This window comes from Sapajus apella, unplaced genomic scaffold (genome assembly GCF_009761245.1).
Source record: "Sapajus apella isolate SASKATOON/1434 unplaced genomic scaffold, GSC_monkey_1.0 scaffold175, whole genome shotgun sequence".
Taxonomy (NCBI): domain Eukaryota; kingdom Metazoa; phylum Chordata; class Mammalia; order Primates; family Cebidae; genus Sapajus; species Sapajus apella.
This window is the reverse complement of record NW_022437115.1, coordinates 302,348-326,590: the sequence shown is the minus strand read 5'-3', so window position 1 is coordinate 326,590 and position 24,243 is coordinate 302,348. Positions and strand designations below refer to the sequence as shown.

General features: G+C 51.0%; 1 protein-coding gene and 1 long non-coding RNA gene across 3 annotated transcripts in view; one reads left to right on the top strand and one right to left on the bottom strand.

Moving 5' to 3' along the window:
- Positions 1-24,243, top strand: part of IFT140 (intraflagellar transport 140) — a 101,019-nt gene that overhangs the window by 29,896 nt on the left and 46,880 nt on the right. For both annotated transcript variants that reach the window (XM_032268059.1, XM_032268060.1), the window contains exons 13-18: positions 7,512-7,639; positions 11,245-11,362; positions 13,888-14,018; positions 16,124-16,289; positions 18,739-18,870; positions 23,008-23,207. In XM_032268059.1, coding sequence (XP_032123950.1) covers positions 7,512-7,639; positions 11,245-11,362; positions 13,888-14,018; positions 16,124-16,289; positions 18,739-18,870; positions 23,008-23,207 — 875 coding nt within the window. The remainder of the gene's footprint in view (positions 1-7,511; positions 7,640-11,244; positions 11,363-13,887; positions 14,019-16,123; positions 16,290-18,738; positions 18,871-23,007; positions 23,208-24,243) is intronic.
- Positions 9,887-13,494, bottom strand: LOC116542886. The gene is made up of 3 exons (XR_004265399.1): positions 13,231-13,494; positions 11,079-11,890; positions 9,887-9,974 (listed from the first exon to the last, which is right to left on the bottom strand). It is a non-coding gene; the product is annotated as an uncharacterized LOC116542886 (long non-coding RNA).

The following is a 24,243-nucleotide window of genomic DNA, read 5'->3' as shown; positions in this document are numbered from 1 at the left end:
ACAGAGCAAGACCTGGTCTCAAAAAAAAAAAAAAAAAGGACATGAGATTTTCGATTGCAAGGTGGTTGGCACCCCTGCACCCTTGCATTGTTAAAGGCTCGTCTGTGAATGCCTCGCTCCAGCTTCTGCCCCGTCCTCCCATGGCCTTCTTCCCTGCATCTGTGTCTTCTCTTCTGTGTCTTGTTTTGTCATATGTATTCAGCTCTGATCCTGAGCCAGAATGATCTCATCTCAAGATCCTTCACTACAAATACCCTTTTTGCAAATCAGTTCACATTCACACCTTTCAAATGGACATTTTTTTTTTAAGGGACAAGGTCTCACTATGTTGCCCAGCTGGACTTGAACTCCTGGCTCAAGTGATCTTCCTGCCTCAGCCCCTCAAGTGTCTCGGACTACAGGTCTGAGTGGACATATCTTTGGAAGGGGCACTGTTCAGCCCACTGTGTGCAGCAAGGTTCTGTGACCAGGTTGAGAGCTTTTGCCATGACCCTGGTTTTACCTATCTTTGTGATTTTTATCCATCTCCAAGTTCCTTCCTGGAACCCAGCATCTGATTGCCTGGGGTGGCCAGGTTCCCATCCTTGTACCTCACATGCTGCTCATGTGCTCCCATCATGGATTGTTGATTCTCGTTGGCATCCAGACGGGGGACAAGTCAGTGATAAGTGCCAAGGAGAAGACAGAAGCGGGTCAGCCCCTCTGTGGGAGGCTTCTGTCTGAATCAGGTGGAGGGAAGAGACAGGAAGGAGCCACATGGCTGCGGCGCCCTCCTGGGAGACGAGGTCCAGGCAGAGGGAGCTGCCGACACCACTTGTTTTCTTACAGCCTATTGAGTCTGAGGGTGGCAGTAAAGCTGGAAGAGTTGAGAGCCTTCTGGGTATCCCATGCCCAGAGCAAGTGCACCTTTGTCACTGCCATCACTGTCCCCCTCCTGTCTTTTTACATATGCCTCTCTGACTCTTCCTGTTGCATGTGGGCATCTGTTGGGGAGCTAAAGCAAGGCTTGGTTTTATTTATTTATTTATTTTTTCTTTTTTTTTAAGATGGAGTTTTGCTCTTTTTGCCCATGCTGGAGTGCAGTGGCACAGTCTTGGCTCACTGCAACCTCCGCCTCTGGGGTTCAAGCAATTCACCTGCCTCAGCCTCCCCAGTAGCTGGGATTACAGGAGCCCACCACCATGCTTGGCTAATTTTTTGTATTTTTGGTAGAGATGGGATTTCACCATGTTGGCCAGCCTTATCTCAAACTCCTGACCACAGGTGATCCTCCCACCTCGGCCTCCCAAAGTGCTGGAATTATAGGCCTGAACAACCATGCCCGGCAAGGCTGTGTTCTTAAGGACACAGGAATGGGGGTACCAACCACTTAGTTGAAAATCCGCATGTAACTGTTGACTCCCCTGGAACTTCAGTACTCATAGCTTACCACTGACTGGAAGCCTTACCAATAACATGAACAGTCAATTAACACAAATTTGTATGTTCTATGTATTATATGCTGTATTCTTACAGGAAAGCAAGCTAGAGGAAAGCAGATGTTACTAAGAAGTCATGAGGAAGATAAATGCATTCACAATACTGTACTATGTTTATCAGTACCCGAAATCTACGGGAGGAATCATCTTTCTGAAGTGGTGGCGTCCACAACTGCAGACCTAAATCTACTGTCCATATCAAGCAATTCCACTTTTTTTTGTAATGTCATGGCTTTCCCTTGCTTCTTGGGAGCATTTCCAGCATCACTAGTGGCATTTCACATGGGTCCCCTGGTGTTATTCAGGGTTTATACAGTATTGCATGAAACACATGAAAAATCCTCCAGAATCATGAGAGATCACTTTTCACTGTGAAGTACATTTTACTGCAGAGAGGAGCCGCTCCTGGCAACACTTGAGTTCAGCACAATGACAACAGGAGGTGGCTGTGAAATTACTACAGTTCCTTCTCTTCGGGTCTGATTGCATACCGCATCTCTGTTTACACTTCTCTTGACTACACATGGTGCCATCTCTGGAAGTGTGTGCAGATTTGTATATACTTTATGGAAGTAGGTGATAAAATACACTAGTATCTACCTGTATTTTATGCATTTAGGACATACCTATTAATTTTTTTTGTTCTTTCTAGCCTACATGGTTTGTCAGAGTTTTCCAAAATTTTCCCAAACCTCAAAAAAAAAAAAAATGCTAAATATCTTTTTTTTTTTTTTTTTTGAGATGGACAGGCTGGAGTGCAGTGGTGCAGTCTTGGCTCACTGCAACCTCTGCCTCCCAGTTTAAGCAGCTCTCCTGTCTCAGCCTCCCCAGTAGCTGAGAAGAAGCACATTATCATGCCTGGCTAAGTTTTGTATTTTTAGTAGAGACGAGGTTTCACCATATTGGTCAGGCTGGTCTCAAACTTCTGACCTCGGGTGATCAACCTGCCTTGGCCTCCCAAAGCGCTGGGATTATAAGTGTGACCCACCACGCCCAGCCTTTTAAATATCTTCATTGAAAAAAAGTGCATATAAGTAGGCCCTTGAAAATCAGACCTGTGTTGTTCAAGGGTTACCTGTGTTAGCTGAGAAAAGATCTCCAGAGGTGGGGCTGCCCTGGAGCCAGCAGCCTGTGGGGAAATGGCCAGTGGCATGATGAGAAAGGGTGAATGGCCTGCTGGGAGAGGGCCAGTAGCATGATGGGAAAGCGTGAATGGCCTGCTGGGAGAGACCCAATGGTATGATGTGAAAGGGTGAGTGGCCTGCTGGGAGAAACTAGTTGCTTGATGGGAAGGGATGAATTGCCTGTTAGGAGAGGCAAGTGGCATGATGGGAAAGGGTGAATGGCCTGCTGGGAGAAGGCCAGTGGCATGATGGGAAACAACAGTGGGCCAACTAAGAAGTCCTACCTGTATCTAAGAATAGCTGCCATGGAGTTGGGTCCTTTTATTCCTCTGTTAATTTTTTTTTTGTTTTTCTTTTATTTTCAGAAACAGGGTCTCACTCTGTTGCCTAGGCTGCATTGCAATGGCAATCATAGCTCACTGCAGTCTTAACCTCCTGGGCTCAAGCAGTCCTCCCACCTCAGCCTCCTGAGTATGGGACCACAGGTATGCACCACCATGCCTGGCTAATTTTTTTTTTTTTTTTTTGAGATGGAGTTTCACTCTTGTTGCCCAGGCTAGAGATGCAATGGTATGATCCTGGCTCACCGCAACCTCTGCTTCCCGTGTTCAAGTGATTCTCCTGTCTCAGCCTCCCAAGTAGCTGAGATTACAGGCATGCACCACCACACCCAGCTAATTTTGTATTTTTAGTAGAGATGGGGTTTCTCCATGTTGGTCAGGCTGGTCTCGAACTTCCAACCTCAGATGATCTGCCTGCCTCGGCCTCCCAAAGTACGGGATGCATGAGCCACTGTGCCTGGCCACCTGGCTAATTTATTATTTTCATATTTATTTATTTATGAGATGGACTTTCACTCTTTTCCTAGGCTGGAGTGTGGTGGCACTATCTCGGCTCACTGCACCCTCTACCTCCCAGGTTCAAGCGATTCCCGTACCTCAGCCTCCCAAGTAGCTGGGACTACAGGCGCGTGACACCACGCCTGGCTAATTTTTTGTGTTTTACTAGAGACAGGGTTTCATCATGTTGACCAGGCTGGTCTCGATCTCCTGATCTTGTGATCCACCTGCCTCAGCCTCCCCAAAGTGCTGGGATTACAGGTGTGAGCCACTGCACCCAGCCTTTTATTTTTTTAGAGATGGGATCTCATCCTGTCGCCCAGACTGGAGTGCAGTGGTGCCATCATAGCTCACTGCAGCCTCAAACTCCTGGGCTCAATTCTTTCTCCTGCCTCAGCCTTGGGACCACAGGTGCCCATCACCATGCCTGGCTAATTTTGTTATTATTACTACATTTTTGTAGACATGGGGTCTCACTATATTGCCCAGGCTGGTCTTGAATTCCTGGAGTCATATGATCCTCCTGCCTCAGCCTCCCAAATTGTTGGGATTACCGGTGTGAGCCACCATGGCTGGTCATTAATTTATTAAGTTTCAAAAGGAATACATGTCAGTTGTAACTAGTAAGGTGGTGCTGGCGTGAGTAAGGGTGGGTTAGTGATCCCTCACGAACCTTGTGGGACATCCAGCCTGTCCTTCTAGGACACTCCCCCTCAGGACACAGATGCATGGCTGTTGTTGGTGTTTGTGTCAGGGATGCAGTGACTCCAGATACTCAGGAGCTTCCAGCCCTGAAAAGGGCAGCCTCCTAGGCCAGAACTAAAGGTCCTTAGCCCTGTGTGTGTTTCAGGGAGTCACGTCTGCCCCATGGAGGACCTGAGTAGCCTCCCATGCAAATGCCAAGCGCCATAGAAGTGGGTGGTGTGTGGGACCAGTGGTAGTGGGAGGTGGGACGGGAGGCAGGATGGCTAGTCAGCTGAACCCTCACCCTGAAGGCAGTTGGGGTTGAAGCCAGGAGTGACGGTACGTTTTGTTGATCAAAAAAGAAGAGGCTAAAGCCCAAAATATGATTTAAACAGTCTACTTGGCCGGGCATGGTAGCTCGTGACGGTAATCTCAGTACTTTGGGAGGCCCAGGTGGGAGGATTTCTTGAGCTCAGGAGTTCCAGACCAGCCTGGGCAACATAATGAGGCCTCGTCTCTACAAAAAATACAAAAAAATTAACCAGGCATAGTGGCACACACGGATGGTCCCAGCTACTTGGGAGGCTGAGGTGGGACATTACCTGAGCCTGGGGAGGTTGAGGTTGTAGTGAGCTGTGATTATACAACTGTACTCTCCAGCCTGGGCAGCAGAGTGAGACCCTGTCTCAAAAGTAAAATAAATAAGTAAGTAGTCTACTTGAGCCAGGATAAGGACAGCTTGCCAGAAAACTCAGCACCAAGGAACACTGGGAATGGGCTCCATTTGACCTGTGTTACAGGCAGGTTTTTAAAGGCAAAAAAGAGGGACTGGGCATGGGACGATGGCAGGTTGTTTGTTAGGAATCCTCTTTGGTTGACGTGAATACCACTGATTAGCGATGGGCTAAGCATTGTTGCGGGTGTTGCCCAGTGCAGCTTATTAGGTTAGTTCATAGCTACCTGTGGCTGCAGCAGGTGGTTTTCAGAGATGAACACACAGCTCAGGGGAGAGCAGGGCATGGCAGCTGTCTCACTGAAGCTCTCTAGGGGCCTGATCCCTGAAAAAGACTAACCTTCCTCTGATAACAATTCTTTTCTTTCCCCCGTTTTGATTTATTTTCTTGGCTTGCCATCATTTTCTTCCTAGAAAGTAACTTCTGTGCCAGTGTAGTGGGGAGCCTCGGGTAGGGGTGGAGAATAGTGAAGCTGTGGGAGACACCGCAGGAGAGTACCTCTGCAGGCCTGCCCCAGGCAACGCACCACCTGCAGAGCTGGAGCAGAGGGGCACTGTGGGTGGCTACAGAGAGTGCAGAACTGAGGATGCTCTGGGTTTTCCAGCCTGGGAGATTGGGTCTGTCATGGTGCCTTTAATCAGGAACTCCAGAGGCAGAGCCAACCTAGGGGGCGGGGCAGGATGCCAGTTCGAGGTGCTTTGGAGAGCCCTTAGGGGTGTCCAAGAGACAGCTGGAAATACAGGCTCTGGAGATGAGGAGCTGGGTCAGTGCCCTGAAGTCAGTACTTTGAGAACTGGGAGTGTATTGACATAAAGATGTTAGTTGAAGAATGTAAAAGAGGTAAGCACAGATCTGAACCCAGGGCCCAGCAGGTAAGGGGTGGGCAGAGAGCAAGCGTACCTAGGAGCCTCCAGTGCCCTCTGTCATTGTTAATGGTGTCAGCCCCGGCCCCATCAGCTAGCCCACTCCCTCTGCTCTCTTTATCCTGTGTTCAAGCAGCTACTTGCTCATTCCATATGGTTTTTTTTTTTTTTTAAGATGGGGTTTCACCATGATGTCCAGGCTGTTCTTGAACTCCTGACCTCAGATGATCTACCCACCTCAGCTTCCCAAAGTGCTAGGATTATAGGCGTGAGCCACTGCGCCCAGCCTCCATATGCATTTTTTAGGCTCCCACTGGATACATCAAAATGAAGTGAGCTTCCTCAGCTTGGAATACCCGCTCCCTGACTCCAGTCATCGTCCCTTGCCCTCAGTTTCCTAGACACAGTGTGCAGACTCCTGCCCCTTTACCAGCTCCTGGAGTCTGTGTTTAGATTTCTGTGCCCACTAAGTTCTCCTGGACCTCTGCCCTTCTTCCAGCCTGCCTTGCCACACAGGCTCTGTGCAGCTCCTGGGCACTTGATCTGTGCCTTCCCTGCTGCCTGTCTTGGCCTCAGGATGCATTCAGCTGTTCGCACCAGACTCCCTCACGTGTGATGCTCCGCCCACAACCTAGTGCTGGGCAGGGTGTAGCCATTCACTGGGCATTGGTTGCATTGAGCCTAGAGCTTTGCTTTGAAACTCAGAGGACTAAGGTTAGTCCCTAAAAGACACACCACAGAGTGTGAGGTCTGCTCCAGCGTGACTGTGAGGCATGCTTTCTAAAGTGCTGTAAAGGTCAAGGTGATGTTTGGAAAATATAAATGATATAAATCACTCCCCAGCTCAAAACCCTGCAGTCTTCTAGTTTCACTTAGAATAAAATCTAACTCTTCCCTTCGGCCTGCAGGAATGCCCCTGTGGTCCCTGCTCACCTGGTTGACTTTTTTTTTTTTTTTTTTTTTTTTGAGGCAGAGTCTCACTCTGTCACCCAGGCTGGAGTGCAGTGGCCCAATCTTGGCTCACTGCAACCTCTGCCTCCGGAGTTCAAGCAGTTCTCCTGCCTCAGCTTCCTGAGTAGCTGGGACTACAGGCACCTGCTACCACACCCCACTAATTTTTATATTTTTAGGAGAGACAGGGTTTCACTGTGTTAGCCAGGATGTTCTTGATCTCCTGACCTTGTGATCCTCCTGCCTCAGCCTCCCAAAGTGCTGGGATTAAGGTGTTATCCACCGCAGACGTCTTAAACATTTTACTGGAATACAACACACAGAAAGAGTGGGGGTGTTGTGCCTAAGTGTCCAGTGCAGGGGCTTTTCACAGATGGGACGTACCCAGGGCAAAACTAGCACCCTTCCTCTCACTGACCTCCTCACCCAGGGTAACCACTCACATGACACAACATAAGAAGTATTCCCAGGGTTTTTACATGATGCCTCTGCAGACAGGGCCCCCCAGAGCTCCCCGGGGGGTGGGATTCACCTTCTCCCATGCCTGGAACTTTCCTGAGATCCCATTCTTTACCAACATGGCACTTACTCAGCTGAGATTACATGTATATTTGTTTGTCGGCCAAGCTGCTGTCTGTTTTGCCCTCTAGACTGTAGGCACCAGGGCTCTCCTGAGGACAGGACCTCCTGTTTCCCCCTAGCACTAGAATCTGGCAGGGGGCTGGGCACACACTGAGCCTTCGGTAAACACTGACTGAATGAGTGGAGTATACAGGGTTATCTGTGAATAATGTTCAGTAACAAACGTGTAAATTTCTTGTTTTTTTCTTTTCCTCAGGGGACTGTCAAACAACTCCTCCTTTTCTCTGAGACTGAGGGGAACCCATGCTTCTTGGACATCTGTGGGAATTTCCTGGTTGTAGCGACAGACTTGGCTCACTTTAAAAGCTTTGATCTTTCCCGAAGGTAAATTTTTTTTCCAAAAGAAGTGGGAACATTTTTTTAATCGGTCAGGAAACAGTGTGGTGGGTAGAAAGTGAGTTAGAAACCAGAAAACTCCTTAGGTGCCCGTTTCAACACCAACTTGCCACTCATGCTCTGGAATGCCTCACGTCGGGGCCTCCGTCCTTGGTCTTTACTTGGCAGTGGAGCAACGCAGGGTGCGGAAGGCTTGAATAGGTGAAGCACAGGGGATTTTGGGGGTGGTGAAACTTTTCTGTATCATGGGTACATGACATTGTACATTTGTTGGAACTCATAGAGCTTTATGGTGCAAAATGTGAACCTTAATGTGTGCAAATTTTTAAAAATTATTCAGGCTGAGCAGAGTAGCTCACACTTGCATTAGCATTTTGGGAGGCCAAGGTGAGAGGACAGTTTGAACCCAGGAGTTTGAGACCAGCCTGGACATCATAGCAAAACCTGTCTCTACAAAACGTTTTAAAAATTATCTGGGCATGGTGACATGTACCTGTAGTCTCAGCTACTTGAGAGGCTGAGGTGGGAGGATTGCTTGAGCCTCAGAGATCGAGGCTGCAGTGATTGTGCCACTGCACTCCAGCCTGGGCTACAGAGTGGGACACTGTCTCAAAAAAAATCACTTCGAATGTTAGTTCCATCCCCAGGTTGGAACACAGAAGGTAGCACAACCATCTCACGGTGTTACAAATGTATGAAACAGCTTCACTAAAGGGTGCGGGGGAAAAGTGCTGACCTACGTCACTCAGGAGTAAATGGAGGCTCTGGTGAGCATTCAGGCCAAAGGAACTGCACAGGAGCTTGGCTCTCTAGTTGAGAATCCTGCTCCCTACAGGGGCTGGGATGAGCAACGCTGATCCTATGATGCATGTGCACAGAATTGCACAGCTGAGCGAATGGAGGGTGGATGGTGGGAGCCTGAGATCTCGTGGGGGGGAGTGGAAGTTGCAGATTAGCAAGGGGAGGGGTCAGAATGAGCCCCGGAGAGCAGATGAGAGGTGGAGATGACAGCATGGACAAATGCCTGGCCTCAGTGAGAGGGATGACTCTGTGTACAGAACGATAGGTCTGTTTTGATGCACCCACTGGCACACACATATTTCCTTGTCCTGTCAGCTGAGAGGGCCTAGAAGCAACACCTGTGTCGCAGCAGGCACACCTGGGGCCCAGACCGCGGTTTCTAACACCATCCTCCAATAAAGGAGCCATGGGTCCTTGGGGAGATGCTGTCTCTAGTACTGGGGCAGGACATGTACAAATGAGCTGGCAGCATCTTGTGCTGCCAGGAAGTGCTAAAAACAAAACAAAAAACCTCATAACGATGGCGGGGTGGGGGTCACAGAGACACAGAACCCACTGAAAGAGGTCCTAATAGCCAAAGCTGGAATAATTGGAGCAAAAAATAAATAAAGCAGGCCAGGTGCAGTGGCTCATGCCTGTAGTCCCAGCATTAAAAAAAATTTTTTTTCTGGGGGGCCCGTTTCATCCTGCAAGTCCCAGCACATTGGGAGGCCAGGACAGGTGGATTGCTTGAGCGCAGGAGCTCAAGACCAGCCTGGACAGCATGATGAAACCGGATTTCTAAAAAAAAAAAAAAAAATACAGACGTTAGCCAGGCATGGTGGCTTGCATCTATAGTACCAGTTACTCAGGTAGCCGAGGCAGGAGGATCACTGAGCCCAGGAGGAGTCAAGATCACTGCTCTGCACTCCAGCCTGGGTGACCAAGCGAGACTCTGTCTGATACAGATGAGTAAACAAACAAACAAACAAAGCAGCATTGAGTTGTACCGCAAAGTAAAAAATAAATATGCGTGAGTCCAAATGACATGAATGATTAAGTCATTAAATAGGGGAAAAGAGACATCTCCCATAGAAAAGAACTCCACACGATTTCTGTGGCACCTCCACCCTCGTGAGTGGGGCAAGCCAGGACTTCCCACTCCCCAAGGGCAGCTGGTGCTTCCTGAGGTCCACGCAGAGAGCACAATATAGGAACAGGCTGACTCCATAGTGTAGAGGACCCGGTACAGGAAGGGGAGGACTCCACGCTGGAGAGACTGACAGGCTCCCTCGCCGGGTGACCAGGCCAGCATCAGCAGTGATAATTCAGGTTGATAGCGTCTGCCCCTGACATGATCTGATGCAAAGGGCACTTCACCTCTGTGTTGTCCTCTCAGACACCTGGAGCGGCAGTCTAGTGGTGGCCTGCAGTGACCGTGATCACTGCTCCTCAGAAACAAGGGAATCTGAGAAACTCTTATAGCTGAGAGATGCCCATGTAGCCGTGGCCGCTAAGTGCCACATGGACTCTGGGATGGGTCCTGGGATAGGAAAGAGACACTAGGGAAGAACTGAGGATGTGTGAACACAATTTTTAAAATGATAAGGAGCTACCACTACACATTTAGTATTATGTCAGCCACAAAGTAGAAACAGCTAAATGTCACTGGCAGGGGACGAGTTAAATAGCTCAGTGTATCCCTAAGATGGGAAACTGCCGCTGGAACAGAGGGCAAGGAAGCAGTCCCCACTGTGCCATGAAAAATCACCAAAACAGAGTGGAAGGGAAAACTCCAGGTACAGAATGGCACAGAACAGTGTTTCTGTGGCTTTTTTGTTTTTGGTTTTTGGTTTTTGTTTTCTTTTTTTTTTTTATATGGAGTTTCGCTCTTGTTACCCAGGCTGGAGTGCAATGGCACAGTCTCGGCTCACCGCAACCTTCGCCTTCTGGGTTCAAGCAATTCTCCTGCCTCAGCCTCCGGAGTAACTGGGACTACAGGCATGCGCCACCATGCCCAGCTAATATTTTTGTATTTTTAGTAGAGACAGGGTTTCACCATATTGACCAGTATGGTCTTGATCTCTTGACTTCGTGATCCACCCGCCTCAGCTTCCCAAAGTGCTGGGATTATAGGTGTGAGCCACCGCACCCAGTCAGTTTTTGTTTTTGAGATGGAGTCTTGTTCTGTCGCCCAGGCTGGAGTGCGGTGGTATGATCTCAGTTCACTGCAAACTCGGCCTCCCGGGTTCAAACCTCAAGTAATCTGCCCATCTCAGCCTCCCAAAGTGCTGGGATTATAGGCGTGAGCTACCACACCTGGCCTTGAACAGAATTTTTAATAAGCTCCTTGAACAAGAGGGAGGGGATGAAGCACTCATGTTCATATTTGCTCATAAGAATACCCAGATTGGGAGGTCGAGACCAGCTCGGTCAACGTGGTGAAACCTCATCTGTACTAAAAATGCAGACATTAGCTGGGCGTGGTGTAGTCCTAGCTACTTGTGAGGCTGAGGCAAGAGTATCACCTGAACCCAGGAGGTAGAGGTTGCAGTGAACCAGCATCGCACTACTGCACTCCAGCCTGGGTGACAGAGCCAGACTCCATCTCAAAAAAAAAAAGAATACCCGAGGGGGAGGAACTCACCTTGTGTTCTGCATTTGGCCCACCTCATGGTGCACACGTGCCACCAAGGGTAAGAAGCGGCTGAGGAGCCGCGCAGCCCTCGTCTGGTGAACAGAGGTTTCAGAGCAGGCGGAGAATCAGAAACTGGGCCTCTGCTGGACACTGAGGTCCTTCTTCTTTCCCACAGGGAGGCGAAAGCACACTGCAGCTGCAGGAGCCTGGCGGAGCTGGTCCCCGGGGTGGGGGGCATCAGTTCTGTGCGGTGCAGCAGCAGCGGGAGCACTATCAGCATCCTCCCCAGCAAGGTGAGGCTGCCCCTTGTCCAGTGGTCCACTCCGCCGTCCTCCCAGGCCAGGCCTTTTGCCTCCTCATGCCTCTCTCCTCTTGCAAGGGTCTTCCTGTCCCGTGCTCTGGTCAGCCTCACCCTCCTGCACCTCCTCTCCCGGGTCTCTCCCTCCCACCTTTCCGGGGACCTCCCCCATGTGGTCCTCGCCCAGCCTCCGCTCCTCCCCCACCTGCAAGGTTCTGTCTCCTGCCTTTCTCCAAGTCTTCCTTCATCGAACTGTCATTTTCTCGTCAGAGAGCTGCTTGCTTCCTCTTCAGTGCCTGCCTTCCTCATCCTACTCAGTTCTCTTGGGCATGAAGCAGAGCCATCCTGCTCAGAGAAGCAGGGTGATGTGGCTGTGCGGGAGACTGGCAGGGGCAGCAGGGCATGGCAGCACTGTTTGGAGGTGGTTGGTTCCTTCCCTTCTGCCAGTGCCGGTTTCCCTGTTGATCTGCTCGTTCATACAACTGACTGGTCTCCTGCCGTGGGCCAGGCGCTTTGCTAGGCACTGTGGACACGAGGTGCTTGAGTGAGCATATGGACCCTGCCCGCCACCTGTGGGTGCACAGGCAGCAGTGAAGGCTCCCTGGAGCTAGGAAGGAGGTGCATGCCAGAGGGTGTGGAGCTGTGCAGTGTTGCACTGGGGGAGCTGGGGCCAGGCCTGCTGAGGAGGTGATGGCCCAGCCAAAGTTGAGGCAAGAGTGAGTGGGCGAGGACTGGTGGGGACAGCAGAGTGCAGAGGCCTGCGTTGGCAGAGCCTGTTCTCATCCAGGGTCTGCACTCATGGTGAAGGGTGGGGCCGAGGCTGATGCAGGTGGGAGCTGACTTTGACATTGGGGCAGAGGGATGAGGATAACGTCAATATCATCTTTCTAGAGGGTTGTTTCTAGAACATGGGTCAAGGAGACAGTGGGTGCAGTTGCCTACTTGATCTCCATGGCAGCCACTAGAGGGTTCGGGCAGCCTCAGTGTGCTTCTGGGTGGACTGGCTGAGGGGTGGGGCAGAACAGGGCTGCAGGTGGCATTTCTAACCCTTGCAGCCAGGCAGGAAAGGAGATCTGGTGAGGAGACGTTTGCAGCAGAGGGGCAGATGCCTGGGAGGCAGCCGGTGGGCAGGGCTGCAGGCAGAGTTCAAGGGACGGGCATGAGAATGTCCCCAAGGAGGAAAAGCGGCCAATGGGGCCCTGGGAAGCCAGGTGAGCAGGCGACACAGGGAGAAGGAGGCAGCCAGGAGCACGGCTCCCCTCACCTCTGCAGCAGCCCAGTGGCACCAGAGGGCCTCGCCAAGCCCAGGGACCAAGGAGCGAATGCAGCTGGGGCACAGGGCAGAGACTGCGCATTCCAGAAAAGGTCAGCATGCATCCAAGGGATTAACACTGACAGGGAGACCCAAAAGAGAGGGAAAGCACAAGGCCCTGGGGCGCCGAAGGGTAGAGCACGGGGCTGGGCGGAGGTAGGGGCTGGGGCAAGGGGCCCACTCAACCATGGCAAAAGGAAACAGTGCAAAAGTTCAGCTGTAATAAAGGAGTGTCTGCCGGGCACGGTTATCCTGCACCTGTAATCCCAGCTACTAGGGAGGCCAAAGCAGGAGGATCACTTGAGCCCAGAAGTTCAAGACCACCCTGGGCAACATAGCGAGACCTCGTCTCTACAAAAAAAAAATTAAAAATTACCTGGGCATGGTGGCACATGCCTGTATTCCCACCTACTTGGGAGGCTGAGGTGAGAGGATCTCGAGCCCAGGAAGTCGAGGCTGCAGTGAGCCATGATCTCACCACTGCACTCCAGCCTGGGTGGCAGAGTGAGACCCTGTCTCAAATAAAGAAAAGGAAATTCATTTTTACTCACCTGTGTGAAAATCAGTTTATCAGAATCCAGATTCCTTCTGGATCCCTTGGTTAACCTACTTCAGGTTACTATTGAGAGCAGCTGGACATAATTTCTTAGAATTTGTTTTCAGTTCTCTGAAAGTATAAAGTCATGATTCAAAACCTGTTTCAGTGGGACAAAAGGAAGTTAATGTTCAAATCGTGATTGCTGGGCTGGGCACAGTGGCTCATGCCTATGATCCCTTTGGGAGGCTGAGGTGGGCAGATTGTGTGAGTCCAGAAGTTGAAGACCAGCCTGGACAACATGGTAAAACCTTGTCTCTACCAAAAAACAAATTAAAAAATTAGTGGAGCATGATGGCATGTGCCTGTAATCCCTATACTCAGGAGACTGAGGTGGAAGGATCACCTGAGCCCAGGAGGCGGAGGCTACAGTGAGCCAAGATCATACCACTCCATCCTGAGCAACAGAGCAAGACCCTGGCTCAAAAAAACACCAAAACCAACAAATTGTCAATGCTGAAAGTATGCTAGTTCTTGGAAGCCGAGCGGCCTAGAGACTTAGGGACACCGGGTGTGTTTTTCTTGATGTGAGCTCTGTCAGCCACCTAGCACAGCTCACAAACCCGCCGGTCCAGGTAGGCACCATGAGCTTTCTGGTTTTCTCTTCTCCTAGGCCGACAACAGCCCCAGCTCCAAAATCTGCTTCTACGATGTTGAAATGGACACAGTGACCATCTTCGACTTCAAGACTGGACAAATTGATCACAGAGAGATGCTGTCCTATAATGAGCAAGAGACTAATAAGTAAGATTGTGGTTCAGGGGGATTTTGTTGGAAAACAATGCTGAAAATGATTTTCAGTTACTTCCCAGCTTCTTGCCAGGTTGTTGCTAAGTTACATGCCAGACTTCAAAAAGCCCCAGCAGGCCCCAGTAGGAAAAATAAAGAGGAAAACAGAAGCGCACTCAGGCAGTGGAGAGATGTGAGTCCATAATCTCTGTCCTCCAGGTGGAAGGTCCTGCAGTTAGCTGAGTGGAAACTTGGGCTTCTAGAAGGGTTCTAGCCGGGAATCTGTGGAAGTGGCCCATGAGCCACAGCTGGGAGAGGAATGCAGTGGACTCACACCTGTCAGCGTCTCAGGTGGTAGGGAGGTCATTAGTCTCTTTAGAGAATGTACTTCTAGAGAGAATAATTGTCTGTCTTCACCGTATCTGTAGTTCCTTCTGTGAGTGAGTGCACATTTGTAGAACTTTGAGTGCTGATGATATTCCACTCATAGTTCCTGCTGGATTCTGCACAAAGTGAGGCACAAAACCAAAGTGAACACGCAGGGGCCGTGGAGCCGAGCCCGCCCGGTGGTCCCCAGGAAGCAGCAACTGATGCCCCACCTGGTCGTGTCTGTAGCCCAGGCCAGCAGGGCAGGAAAGTGGGACGGGTGCCTTGGGCCTGCACTGAGCTCACAGAGGAGCAGAGGATTTACAAGGCTGGGCTTAGTGCTGGTTTTTTCTATTTTTTTGTTTTTTCCTGCTCCACTGCTTGAGCACCATCAGGCCCCTCCTTCCAGACACACCCCTTCTGTCCAGCCCCACTGAATTCTCCCTGCCTCCTTCTCCCACACACCTTCCTCCTCAGATCCAATTCTGGAACCTTCTTTCACCTGGTGGCCTCACCTCATTCTTCTGCTGGTGACTCCCTGTGGAACTCGCCATCTTCACTGCTCACCAAATGCAGGCCCCATTATCCGGCCTCAGTCAATGACACCTGACCCCACCAACTGCCAGCTCTCACCCCTGCTGCCACTGTTCTTGGCAGCTCAGGTCTAAACCTTAGATGAACCTTTCCTCTAATCCCCGCTGCCCGTAACCCAGGTCCACCCTTGTCTCATGTTGAAATGTCTTTTCATTCATGCTATTATTCCCTGTCAACTCTGTGCCTGCCATTCATGGCTTCTCCAGGGAGCCGTGGGAGCCTCTGAGTTCTTTTTCGCATTCGAATCTCGCCCCCTCCCTTCTATGTGTTCTCATTGGAGCTAGGCCCATCTTGCCTCACAGAACCAGCTTGTGTCCCTGGGCTCTGTGGGCCTCAGAGCCGCCCTGTCTGGAGCACGGCACTCGGCCCTCTGCCCTGCTTTCTGCTCTGTGCTGGCACCGGACGTGGCTGTGGGGGCACCTCCAGTGTTGGGTGTGGCAGCTTCCTGGGGGGTCTTCATGTGCTGCAGCACCAGGTCCTGTCTTTCTGTGCAGCCGCCACGGGTCGTGCTGCCCGGCAGGGTCCCATTCTGCAGCCTGGGTTCGTGACATGCTGGGGGCGATGGATGAGGCTCACAGGCCTTCTCACCTCGGGCACCTGCTCTCTCTGGAGACCTTGAGTGTCCCCTGCCAGCACGTCACTGGGTCTCCCCACAGCTGGGGAGTTGAGTTCTGGGCCCATCAAACTTGGAACTTTAGAGATGGGAGGTACCTGCGTACAAGGGGCAGCACTGCACAGGGACCCAGGGGGGATGAGGACCCCCACACCGCATGACCGTGGAGCCAAAGTCTTGACCACCCCCCCAACAGGGGGTGCTGTCCCACCTTGAGTTTGGCCTGCTGGTCCTGGAGAAAAGGAAGAGTCCCTTTTGCTTTGGGGATTCTTCTGGGCCCTCCATAAGGCCTCCAGAGTCAAAGCTCATATTTCTGTGATCCTTTCAAACCAGGCTTTGCTTGGACACTTAGCCCAGTTGTTAAAATCTGAGAGCATATTCCAGCAGGGCTCATGGCCATGAGGCCCCTGAGGTTGTCCCCAAGCTGAGCGCATGGACCCCGAGGCCTGGGACAGTACCTGGAGGACTTGGGAATGTGTGTGGGAGGGAGGCTGATAGCAGGAGTGCCCTCCTTGGGGGTTGAGACAGGTCTTCCCCTGTCTTTTAGGAGCTACCTTTTTGCGGATGAGGGGCTGAAAAATTATGTCCCCGTGAATCACTTCTGGGACCAGAGCGAACCCCGGCTGTTCGTCTGTGAAGCCGTGCAGGAGGTGCCGGGCTCCCAGCCACAGTCTGCAGACAGGCAGCCCCACGACGGGAATGCCAGCCCCATGGTACGCTCCACCTGTCATGTTTGTGTTCAGACATACTCAGTGGCCATGTGCCAGACTTCACATCTCCATAGGCTGGGCACAGTGGCTCACGCCCGTGATCCCAGCGCTGCGAGAGGCCAAAGCAGGAGGGATTGCTTGAGCCCAGGGATTCCATACTAGCCTGGGTAACATGTTGAGACCCGCGTCTCTAAAAAAAAAAGAAGAAGAATTAGTAGAAACAGTCTTCCTATCGTGGGGTCAGGGAAAGGGGTCCTGAAAATTCATTCACATGAAGTAGAGCATCTGCGTCACGGCTCCCACTGATGGTAGCACCGCTGTGAACTCAACACCATCTCTGCGGATTTACCAATGCTAGGCCTGTCTTGAGCTATACAGAAAAGCCAGGGTGTCTGGTGTATCCGCTTTGAGGTTATGCCCGGGGGCCAGCTCCACACTTACTGTCTGGTCTGACCTGAATGTCATTTGTTTTGGTTCTCTTGTTATCTCAGCTGCTACATGTGATTCTCTCTCTAGGACAGAAGTCTTTTGTTTGTTTTGTTTTGTTTTTTAAGACAGAGTCATTTGTTTTGTCTTTTGAGATGGAATCTTGCCCTGTCACCCAGGCTGGAGTGTGGTGGCACAATGTTGGCTCCCTGCAACCTCCACCTCCCAGGTTCAAGTGATTCTCCTGCCTCAGCCTCCTGAGTAGCTGGGATTACAGCTACTGCCACAACATCCAGCTAATTTTTGTATTTTTAGTAGAGATGGGGTTTCCCCACGTTTATCAGGCTGGTCCCAAACTCCTGATCTCAGGCCATCTGCCCGCCTCGGCCTCCCAAAGTGCTGGGATGCAGGCGTGAGCCACCACATCCAGCCACAGGACAGAAGTCTTTACTGAAACGGTGACTATGAATTAACCCCTTGGTGTCACCACATCCTGTGGTTGACCCTGAGAGCTGCTGTACCCCTTGTTAATTCAACACCAAGGCAGACAGGCCTCTGCCCCCTGCCCTCACCAGCAGGCTCCACAGCCTCCAGAGGGCTCCTTCCCCAACGCTGGCAAGCTCTTAGGGCCCTGGCACTGGACCCTGGACCCCTCCCTCCCCCACCACCAACGGGCTGGGCCTCTCTGACACTTTCCAAGCCTTGTGTCCCGTGGGACATCAGACATTTCCTGGGATACCCAGTGATCTGTTTTGCCTCTAACCTGCTTATTCACCGAGGAATTTATGTGTAGCCTCCCCAGTAATTCAGCTACGAGCAGGCAGCCCTAAATTTCTGGACTTGTCTGAAGTCTTCCTTGTGCCAGAGAAATTTCTCTTATTAAGACAGTAAGAGTTGTCCCTAGTCAGTGTTGATACCCTGAGTTCAGAAGGAAATCCACCCTTGGTTCTGAGACGCTGAGTGGGAGGATATGTCCAGGTGGCATCTCTACCACCACAGTGGGGAGAGGAAGACATGGCCAGAGGCGTCACTTCAAGATAGAGGTTGTGGGGATAACCCAGGCAGCCAGGAGAACAGGTGGGCTCATACCCAGGGAAGACGAAGGCATGGCAGGGCGATCTCCTGGCAGTTTGATCACAGGGCTCTTTTTGTCTGTTGTGTGATGTTGCAGCCTTGTCTGAATTCACACCAGGTAGCAAGGACGGGCTTTTTACCTTCCTTTCACCTCCTACAGTTTCCTGTCGAATGCAGCTGCAGGTATGAGCACAGGTCTTGGTGTTGCTTGTTTTGCTCCTGTGTGAAGGACCTGTGGAGCACGTGGTTTCCAAATTGCATGTTCCCTGTTTCTTGAAAGCAGGGTTGGGGCTCTTTGTTGGTGGTGCCCCTGTTGATTTTTTTTTGTTTTTTGAGATGAAGTCTCGCTGTTGTTGCCCAGGCTGGAGTGCAGTGGCGCAGTCTCAGCTCACCGCAACCTCCATCTCCTGGGTTCAAGCAATTCTCCTGCCTCAGCCGCCCGAGTAGCTGGGATTATAGGCGCAGGCCACCACGCCCAGCTAATTTTTGTATTTTTAGTAGAGATGGGGTTTCCCCATGCTGGCCAAGCTGGTCTCAAACTCCTGACCTCATGATCCGCCCGCCTTAGCCTCCCAATGTGCTGGGATTACAGGCGTGAGTCATCGCTCCCGGCCTGCCACTGTTAAATCAAAGTGGAGAAGCTGAATGGGGAGAACTTTGAAACCATGAAAGCTCTTTTGAGTTGCAGTCACCAATTCAGGGTGGGAATGATGAGCCTTTGCTGCAAGAAAATCAGTCACTCGGGAGGGTCCAGTGGTCACAAACTGGACGAGATGCCTCCTTCCAGGAGACATGGCTGATTTTCCAAAGTGGAATAGATAAAAGGTAGTATCATCAAAGCAGAGCACCCAACTCCACCATGACGCAGTATATCCACGTAGCAAAATGCACTCGGACCCCAGATATTTATATAAGCCTAAAAAACAGAACAGTATTGTTTTTTCTCTCCCAGGCAGATGTTTTGATTCTGTCCTTCTTCATTTCTGAAGAGCACGGCTTCCTGCTTCATGAGAGCTTCCCCCGGCCTTCTGCCTACCATAATCTTCTGGGGATGGAAGTGCCCTATTACTACTTCACGAGAAAGGTAAGAAACCATGAAATCTGCGCAAGTATTTCTGATCTTTCCCCTTGCTTGACTGGGCTCTTCCAAGCGTCCCAGGAGCTGAAACATGAGTTAGCCCTCGAGGCTCTTCAGGGCTTCCTTCTCAGTAGCCAGGGTCAGCCATCTGGGCTAACTTGCACCCAGAATTCCAGCAAACACTGCAGTCTGTCTGGGAATACTGGAAGTGATTTTGCTGTGAGGACAGAGAGAAGTCACTCTGATGAGTGGCATCGCCAGGTGAAGGAGTTCTCTGTCAGGACTCAGGACTCTGCACCCTTCCCCTTGGCTTTTCCCCCAGTGCTCAACACCTTTTAGCTTTTCTGTCTTTCTAAAATTCTAGCTGCTTGCTTAAAATCACACATTTCTGTATTCGCTGTAGGGAACTTAGGAACTACCAAGAATGAAATAAAGACCCAAACAGTACAAATCTCCATAATCCCAGCCCGGAGGCGGTCACCGTGGGCAGGTTGGGGGCTCCTTTCAGTGGGCTTCTGGACACCTGTTTGTGTGTGTGACTCATATGCATGGACTTATTTTTAAATTATTGAGAGAATGGGATCATGATCAGTACACGCACCCTAGTAGTTTATTTTGAACAAGTTATTTACTTCTCTGCGATTTAGTCTCCATATCTCCAAGGTCCCTTTTGGACCTGAAACAAAGTCTCTGCTTCTGAAAGGGCGTGCTGATCAAAGGCTCTGTAGCTTCTCTGCAGAACAGCAGCCTGTACGTGCTCCACGAGCATTCTGAGACCCGGTAGAGTGCCTGGCTCTGGGTGAGTTGCTCCCCTCGCTTAACCCACCTTTTGTTCTCAGCCTCTGGGAGCACCCTGAGTCACACTGGGGCTTGTTCAGAGAGGAGCCTGGTTGACCTAAGGCTCAGACTTGTCCCAGCTGGTGCCGGCCAGTGTGAGCCCCACAGGGGTTCCGCAGGCAGGAGGCTAGGAGCCACCAGCTTCCACCTTTCAGGAACTAGGATGCCACCAGCTGCTGCTGCTTGTATTTCCATGAAACATGGAAGCGTCTCTCCTATTAGGTACACACCTTCAGCAAACACATGCAGAGCCTTCCCTGCCACTTCCTGTTCACTGTCATGTCAGAGGGAGGACTAAACTATGTAGACTCTGACCTGGATTGCTTTTGGATTTTCACATATGGTGGCTTATCAACCTTAAGAATTAACTCTGGGCCGGGCACGGTGGCTCACACCTGTGATCCCAGCACTTTGGGAGGCCATGGCAGGCGGATCACCTGAGGTTGGGAATTCGAGACCAGCCTGACCAACATAGAGAAACCTCATTCTACTAAAAATACAAAATTAGCCGGGTGTGGTGACACATGCCTGTAATCCCAGCTACTCAGGAGGCTAAGGCAGGAGAATTGCTTGAACCCAGTAGGTGGAGGTTGCAGTGAGTCAAGATCACACCATTGCACTCCAGCCTGGGCAACAAGAGCCAAATTCCATCTCCTCCAAAAAAAAAAAAAAAAAAAAGGAAAAGGAATGAACTCTGTACTATTCAAAATGTCTTCAATAAGCATGTATTACTTTTATAAGCCAAGGTGGATCAAGAGAGCATTTAAACTGGGACAGAGGGGGCATAGGCCCCAGAGGGACATTCAAGAAAAGGAAGGACAGGCAGCCCTGCATGGCTATAGAAGCTAACCCAGGACCTGAGTGGGCCAGCCGCCGCCACGGTGGCCAGCAGGCGCACCAGCTCCATGCAGACCCCTGCACTGGCATTCACCTTCATAGGGTCTGGCATAAAGGACACAGTGGGGCAGGGGGCACACTGCCTGACTTGCAACAGTGACATGACCAGGTGTTTGCTGGCCTCTGGTCCTCGGGCTCTGCTGGAACCTTGTGTGCAGTGATTGATTAACAGCATTCACACAAGCACAAACCTGCTGCTGTGGCTGGCGGTCGTGTTCCTGATCACCACATAGAGCCAGGCTGCACAGCCAGCAGAGGCCAGCGTGGTGCTGGCTCATGCATCACGCTGTTCCCTGCGGTGGAGGCAGTCTAGCTTCATGAAGAATGGGAACGCATCATGTGATTCGCCAAATAGAGGGGTCCCTGCTCTGTCAATGCGCATTTCCTTAATTCCCATATTTTAGTAGATGAGTGTCACCAGACTGGCATTTCTCTGAATTTCATGCTTGCTTTACATTCTTATATGCTCTGATTTCTCTTTGATTTCAGAACTCAGAGTGCTAACAATGTTTTACATTATTTCTGTTGAGTTCTTTCCCATAATTTTGCACGGTGGCGTTTGTGTCTTGCACACACTCACGCGTCTGTTCTTCTCTCTCGTTTCTCACCTTCCCTCATGCGCTCCACTCCTCATAGTTGTTGTTCCAGAGAGCAGGCGTGTATGACGCAGTTGTAAGTACAGACGCCCAGGTCGTGTGTCGTTTCCTTCACCATGTCGTTTTCCTGAGATCCTTTCCTTCCCTTATTTTCAGTACAATTGTCTGTGCTTCAGTCCTTTCAGCTTAGCTTGTATGTTCACTTGGCTGAGGTCTATTGGAAGCTTGAGACGCTCAGCGTCAGCTCTCTATCTGAGCAGGACGCCCCTCACCTAGCAAAGCTCACCAGGAGCCCACCAGTTGTGGTCACAGCTGGGATGTGTGACACAGCAGCTCTTTCCTCTGCTGTGTGGGACGTAGGAGGTACTTAGTTTACATACATTTGCAATAGAGGGAGTTTTCATAACTCAGCCTTTCAAGTCTAGTGAGGAGTAGCCATGACGTCTTTTGTCTGTAAACACTGCCCTTGTTCAGATTTTCTCTGTGTTCAAATGGCTCTGCCTAGTTTCTCCAAGGTTTCAGGGTAGATCTGAGTCCGGCAGCTCTTAGGACCCTGCCTCTACACCATGTGACCAGTCAGCTGTGATGTGGGATAGACAGCCCCTGCCTCACAGGGCTGTGAGCAGGACATGGTGAATGCTGAGAATTCCCATTTACATGGAGAACTGGGTTCCCATTAATCCACACCAAGCTGACATTGTTATCAGAGGTCAGGCTGCTTGCTTGCAGTTAAACCATAGCAGGCAGGAATTCCCTGTTTTTGTGTGTGTGTGTTTTCTGACAGTTCCCACTCAGTGCAGAAGTAGTCCGAACTCTGCAGCGCTCAGCACCCTGCTGGTGGGCCCCGTTATGTCCATCCTGAGGCCCTCCAGTGCCTCTCTACGGTGCCTCGGGGCCTTTGCTTATGCTCTGCACTGTGCCAGGAAGGGCCTCCCCGTCACAACTGGGGCTGACAAATCCCCCAGTTTTCTTTGAGACCAAGGCCAAGTACTGTCGTGCCCATAAGGCCTACTCACTGGGGCCACAGGTCAGCTTCTGTGGGAGCAGAGCTGGGGAGGCAGATGGCTGGAGTCACCCTTCAGGAAGTCACAGAATAGCAGATACAGGACCAGGGAAGCCTGACCCTGTAGGGCTGTGTCATGATCCCTTTCACGCAGGGAGTGCATGTGCTGTTGGATAAATGGGATCTGCAGAGAGATAGACCCAGCTGAGGGCAGGGCTAGAGCCCAGAGAGTGTGGAGAGCCGCTCCCTGCTGGAGGAAGGGACCCATGATGAAAGAGGATGCCAGTAGTGGGAGGGGCCTGTGGAGGGGCCGCCATCCCTCGGAAGCTCCGACTTCCAGGAGCTGGGGAGAAGGCGGTGCTGGAGCAAGGCTGTGGCCCGGCACGCCAAAGCAGCGTGCTCCCGTGCTGGGCCTGCAGCCACACCTCCCCTGCTTCACGTGGGGCCGTACTGTCCAGGCTGAGAAACACCCACAGAGGGCACACAGCCAGTCCAGCTTCTTGTGTTGGAAAATTCTACCTGAAATCATGCCGCTGTTACTGTATTTTAAGAGAGCTTAAAAAACAAATCCCTGCACAGACAGCCTTTGCTTACCCATTATCTGAAACGAGAGCCAAAAGCTATGACCATTTCCAGTGACCCTAAAGGTTTTCAGTGCATCTGGCAGGGACTTGCCTATTGCTAAATATCTGTGTCTGTCTGCAGAGGGATTTCCCGCCCGTAATGGAGATAAATCTAGAGGAAGAGACCTGGGTGAGGGCTTCAGCTGTACATGTGAATTAATGAACACATGGGTCATTTGTCATTTAGCCTGAAGAAGTGGACATAGAAGACAAGGTGGAGTCTGGGTACCACCACATTCCTCAGATGGTCGCCAGGAGACCCCTGCGAGACTTCGTGGGGCTGGAGGACTGTGACAAGGCCACACGGGACGCCATGCTCCACTTCAGCTTCTTTGTCACCATTGGAGACATGGACGAAGCCTTCAAATCCATCAAACTCATCAGAAGGTGAGGATGCCACCCGCTGATATGTCGGGAGATGGTGCGCGCTCACAGGCTCTTTCCTTTCTCTGTGTCTTCCTTCTCGGTCTGCTTGTTGAAATAGTTAACTCCTTGTGACTGTGTCATGGTGTATTTCATGGTCTTCCCACTCAGTGAAATGCTTCCAAGCTTTGTGGGTGCCAGGACCTGCCTGGTGCATGGTGCCGCGTGGGAAACTCTCGGCCTTGGTGGTGCTGGGCACCTCTCAGGCTGTTTAGTTATTGTGATTAATTTCAAAGAGTTCTGTATGCGTCTTCATGGAAAGTTCCACCATTGCTAAACATCCATAATACCCATCCCTCTGGGAGTAATTGCCCCTAAACCGAAGAAGTTTGGACAAGTAAACACTAAAAACAGCAAGGTGAAAACACAATTTAAATTGCTCTAAAAGAGGTTGTCAGTCAAGGGCTGTCTACAAGCACCTGCTTCTCCATTCCTGAGAGAATCTAGAGATTCTTCACAAGAGCATTTTATAGATTTTCATTTCCAAAGGGTCGAAAACTTATTGAAGAATGAAACTAAAGAGGGAAAAAGAAGGTGTGGCCTTAGGTGGCCTGGAGCAAGCCCTCCCTCTCCATGCAGTGATGACGCCTGTCATAGAGGTGTCCGAGAGGGTGCAGGATGCCGGCACACTGTCCTTCTAAAGCGGCATGGCCAATTCTTCATTTCCTGGGCCGGGCCTTCCACACTAGCTGTGCTGCTGAGCTCTTATCTGTGTGTACATGCACCAGAGAGGCTAAGCGGCACTGCCCCATTCTCCTTGATTGCTTTGTCTTAATAGGTAGTCATAGACCATGATTGACCCTATGGCCAGTTTAAACCTTCAGTGTGGGCGGGGGCGGGGGCTCACGCCTGCAATCCCAGCACTTTGGGAGGCTGAGGTGGACAGATCTGAGGTTAGGAGTATAAGACCAGCCTGACCAACATGGAGAAACCCTGTCTCTACTGAAAATAGAAAAAATTAGCCATGCTTGGTGGCACACGCCTGTAATCCCAGCTGCTC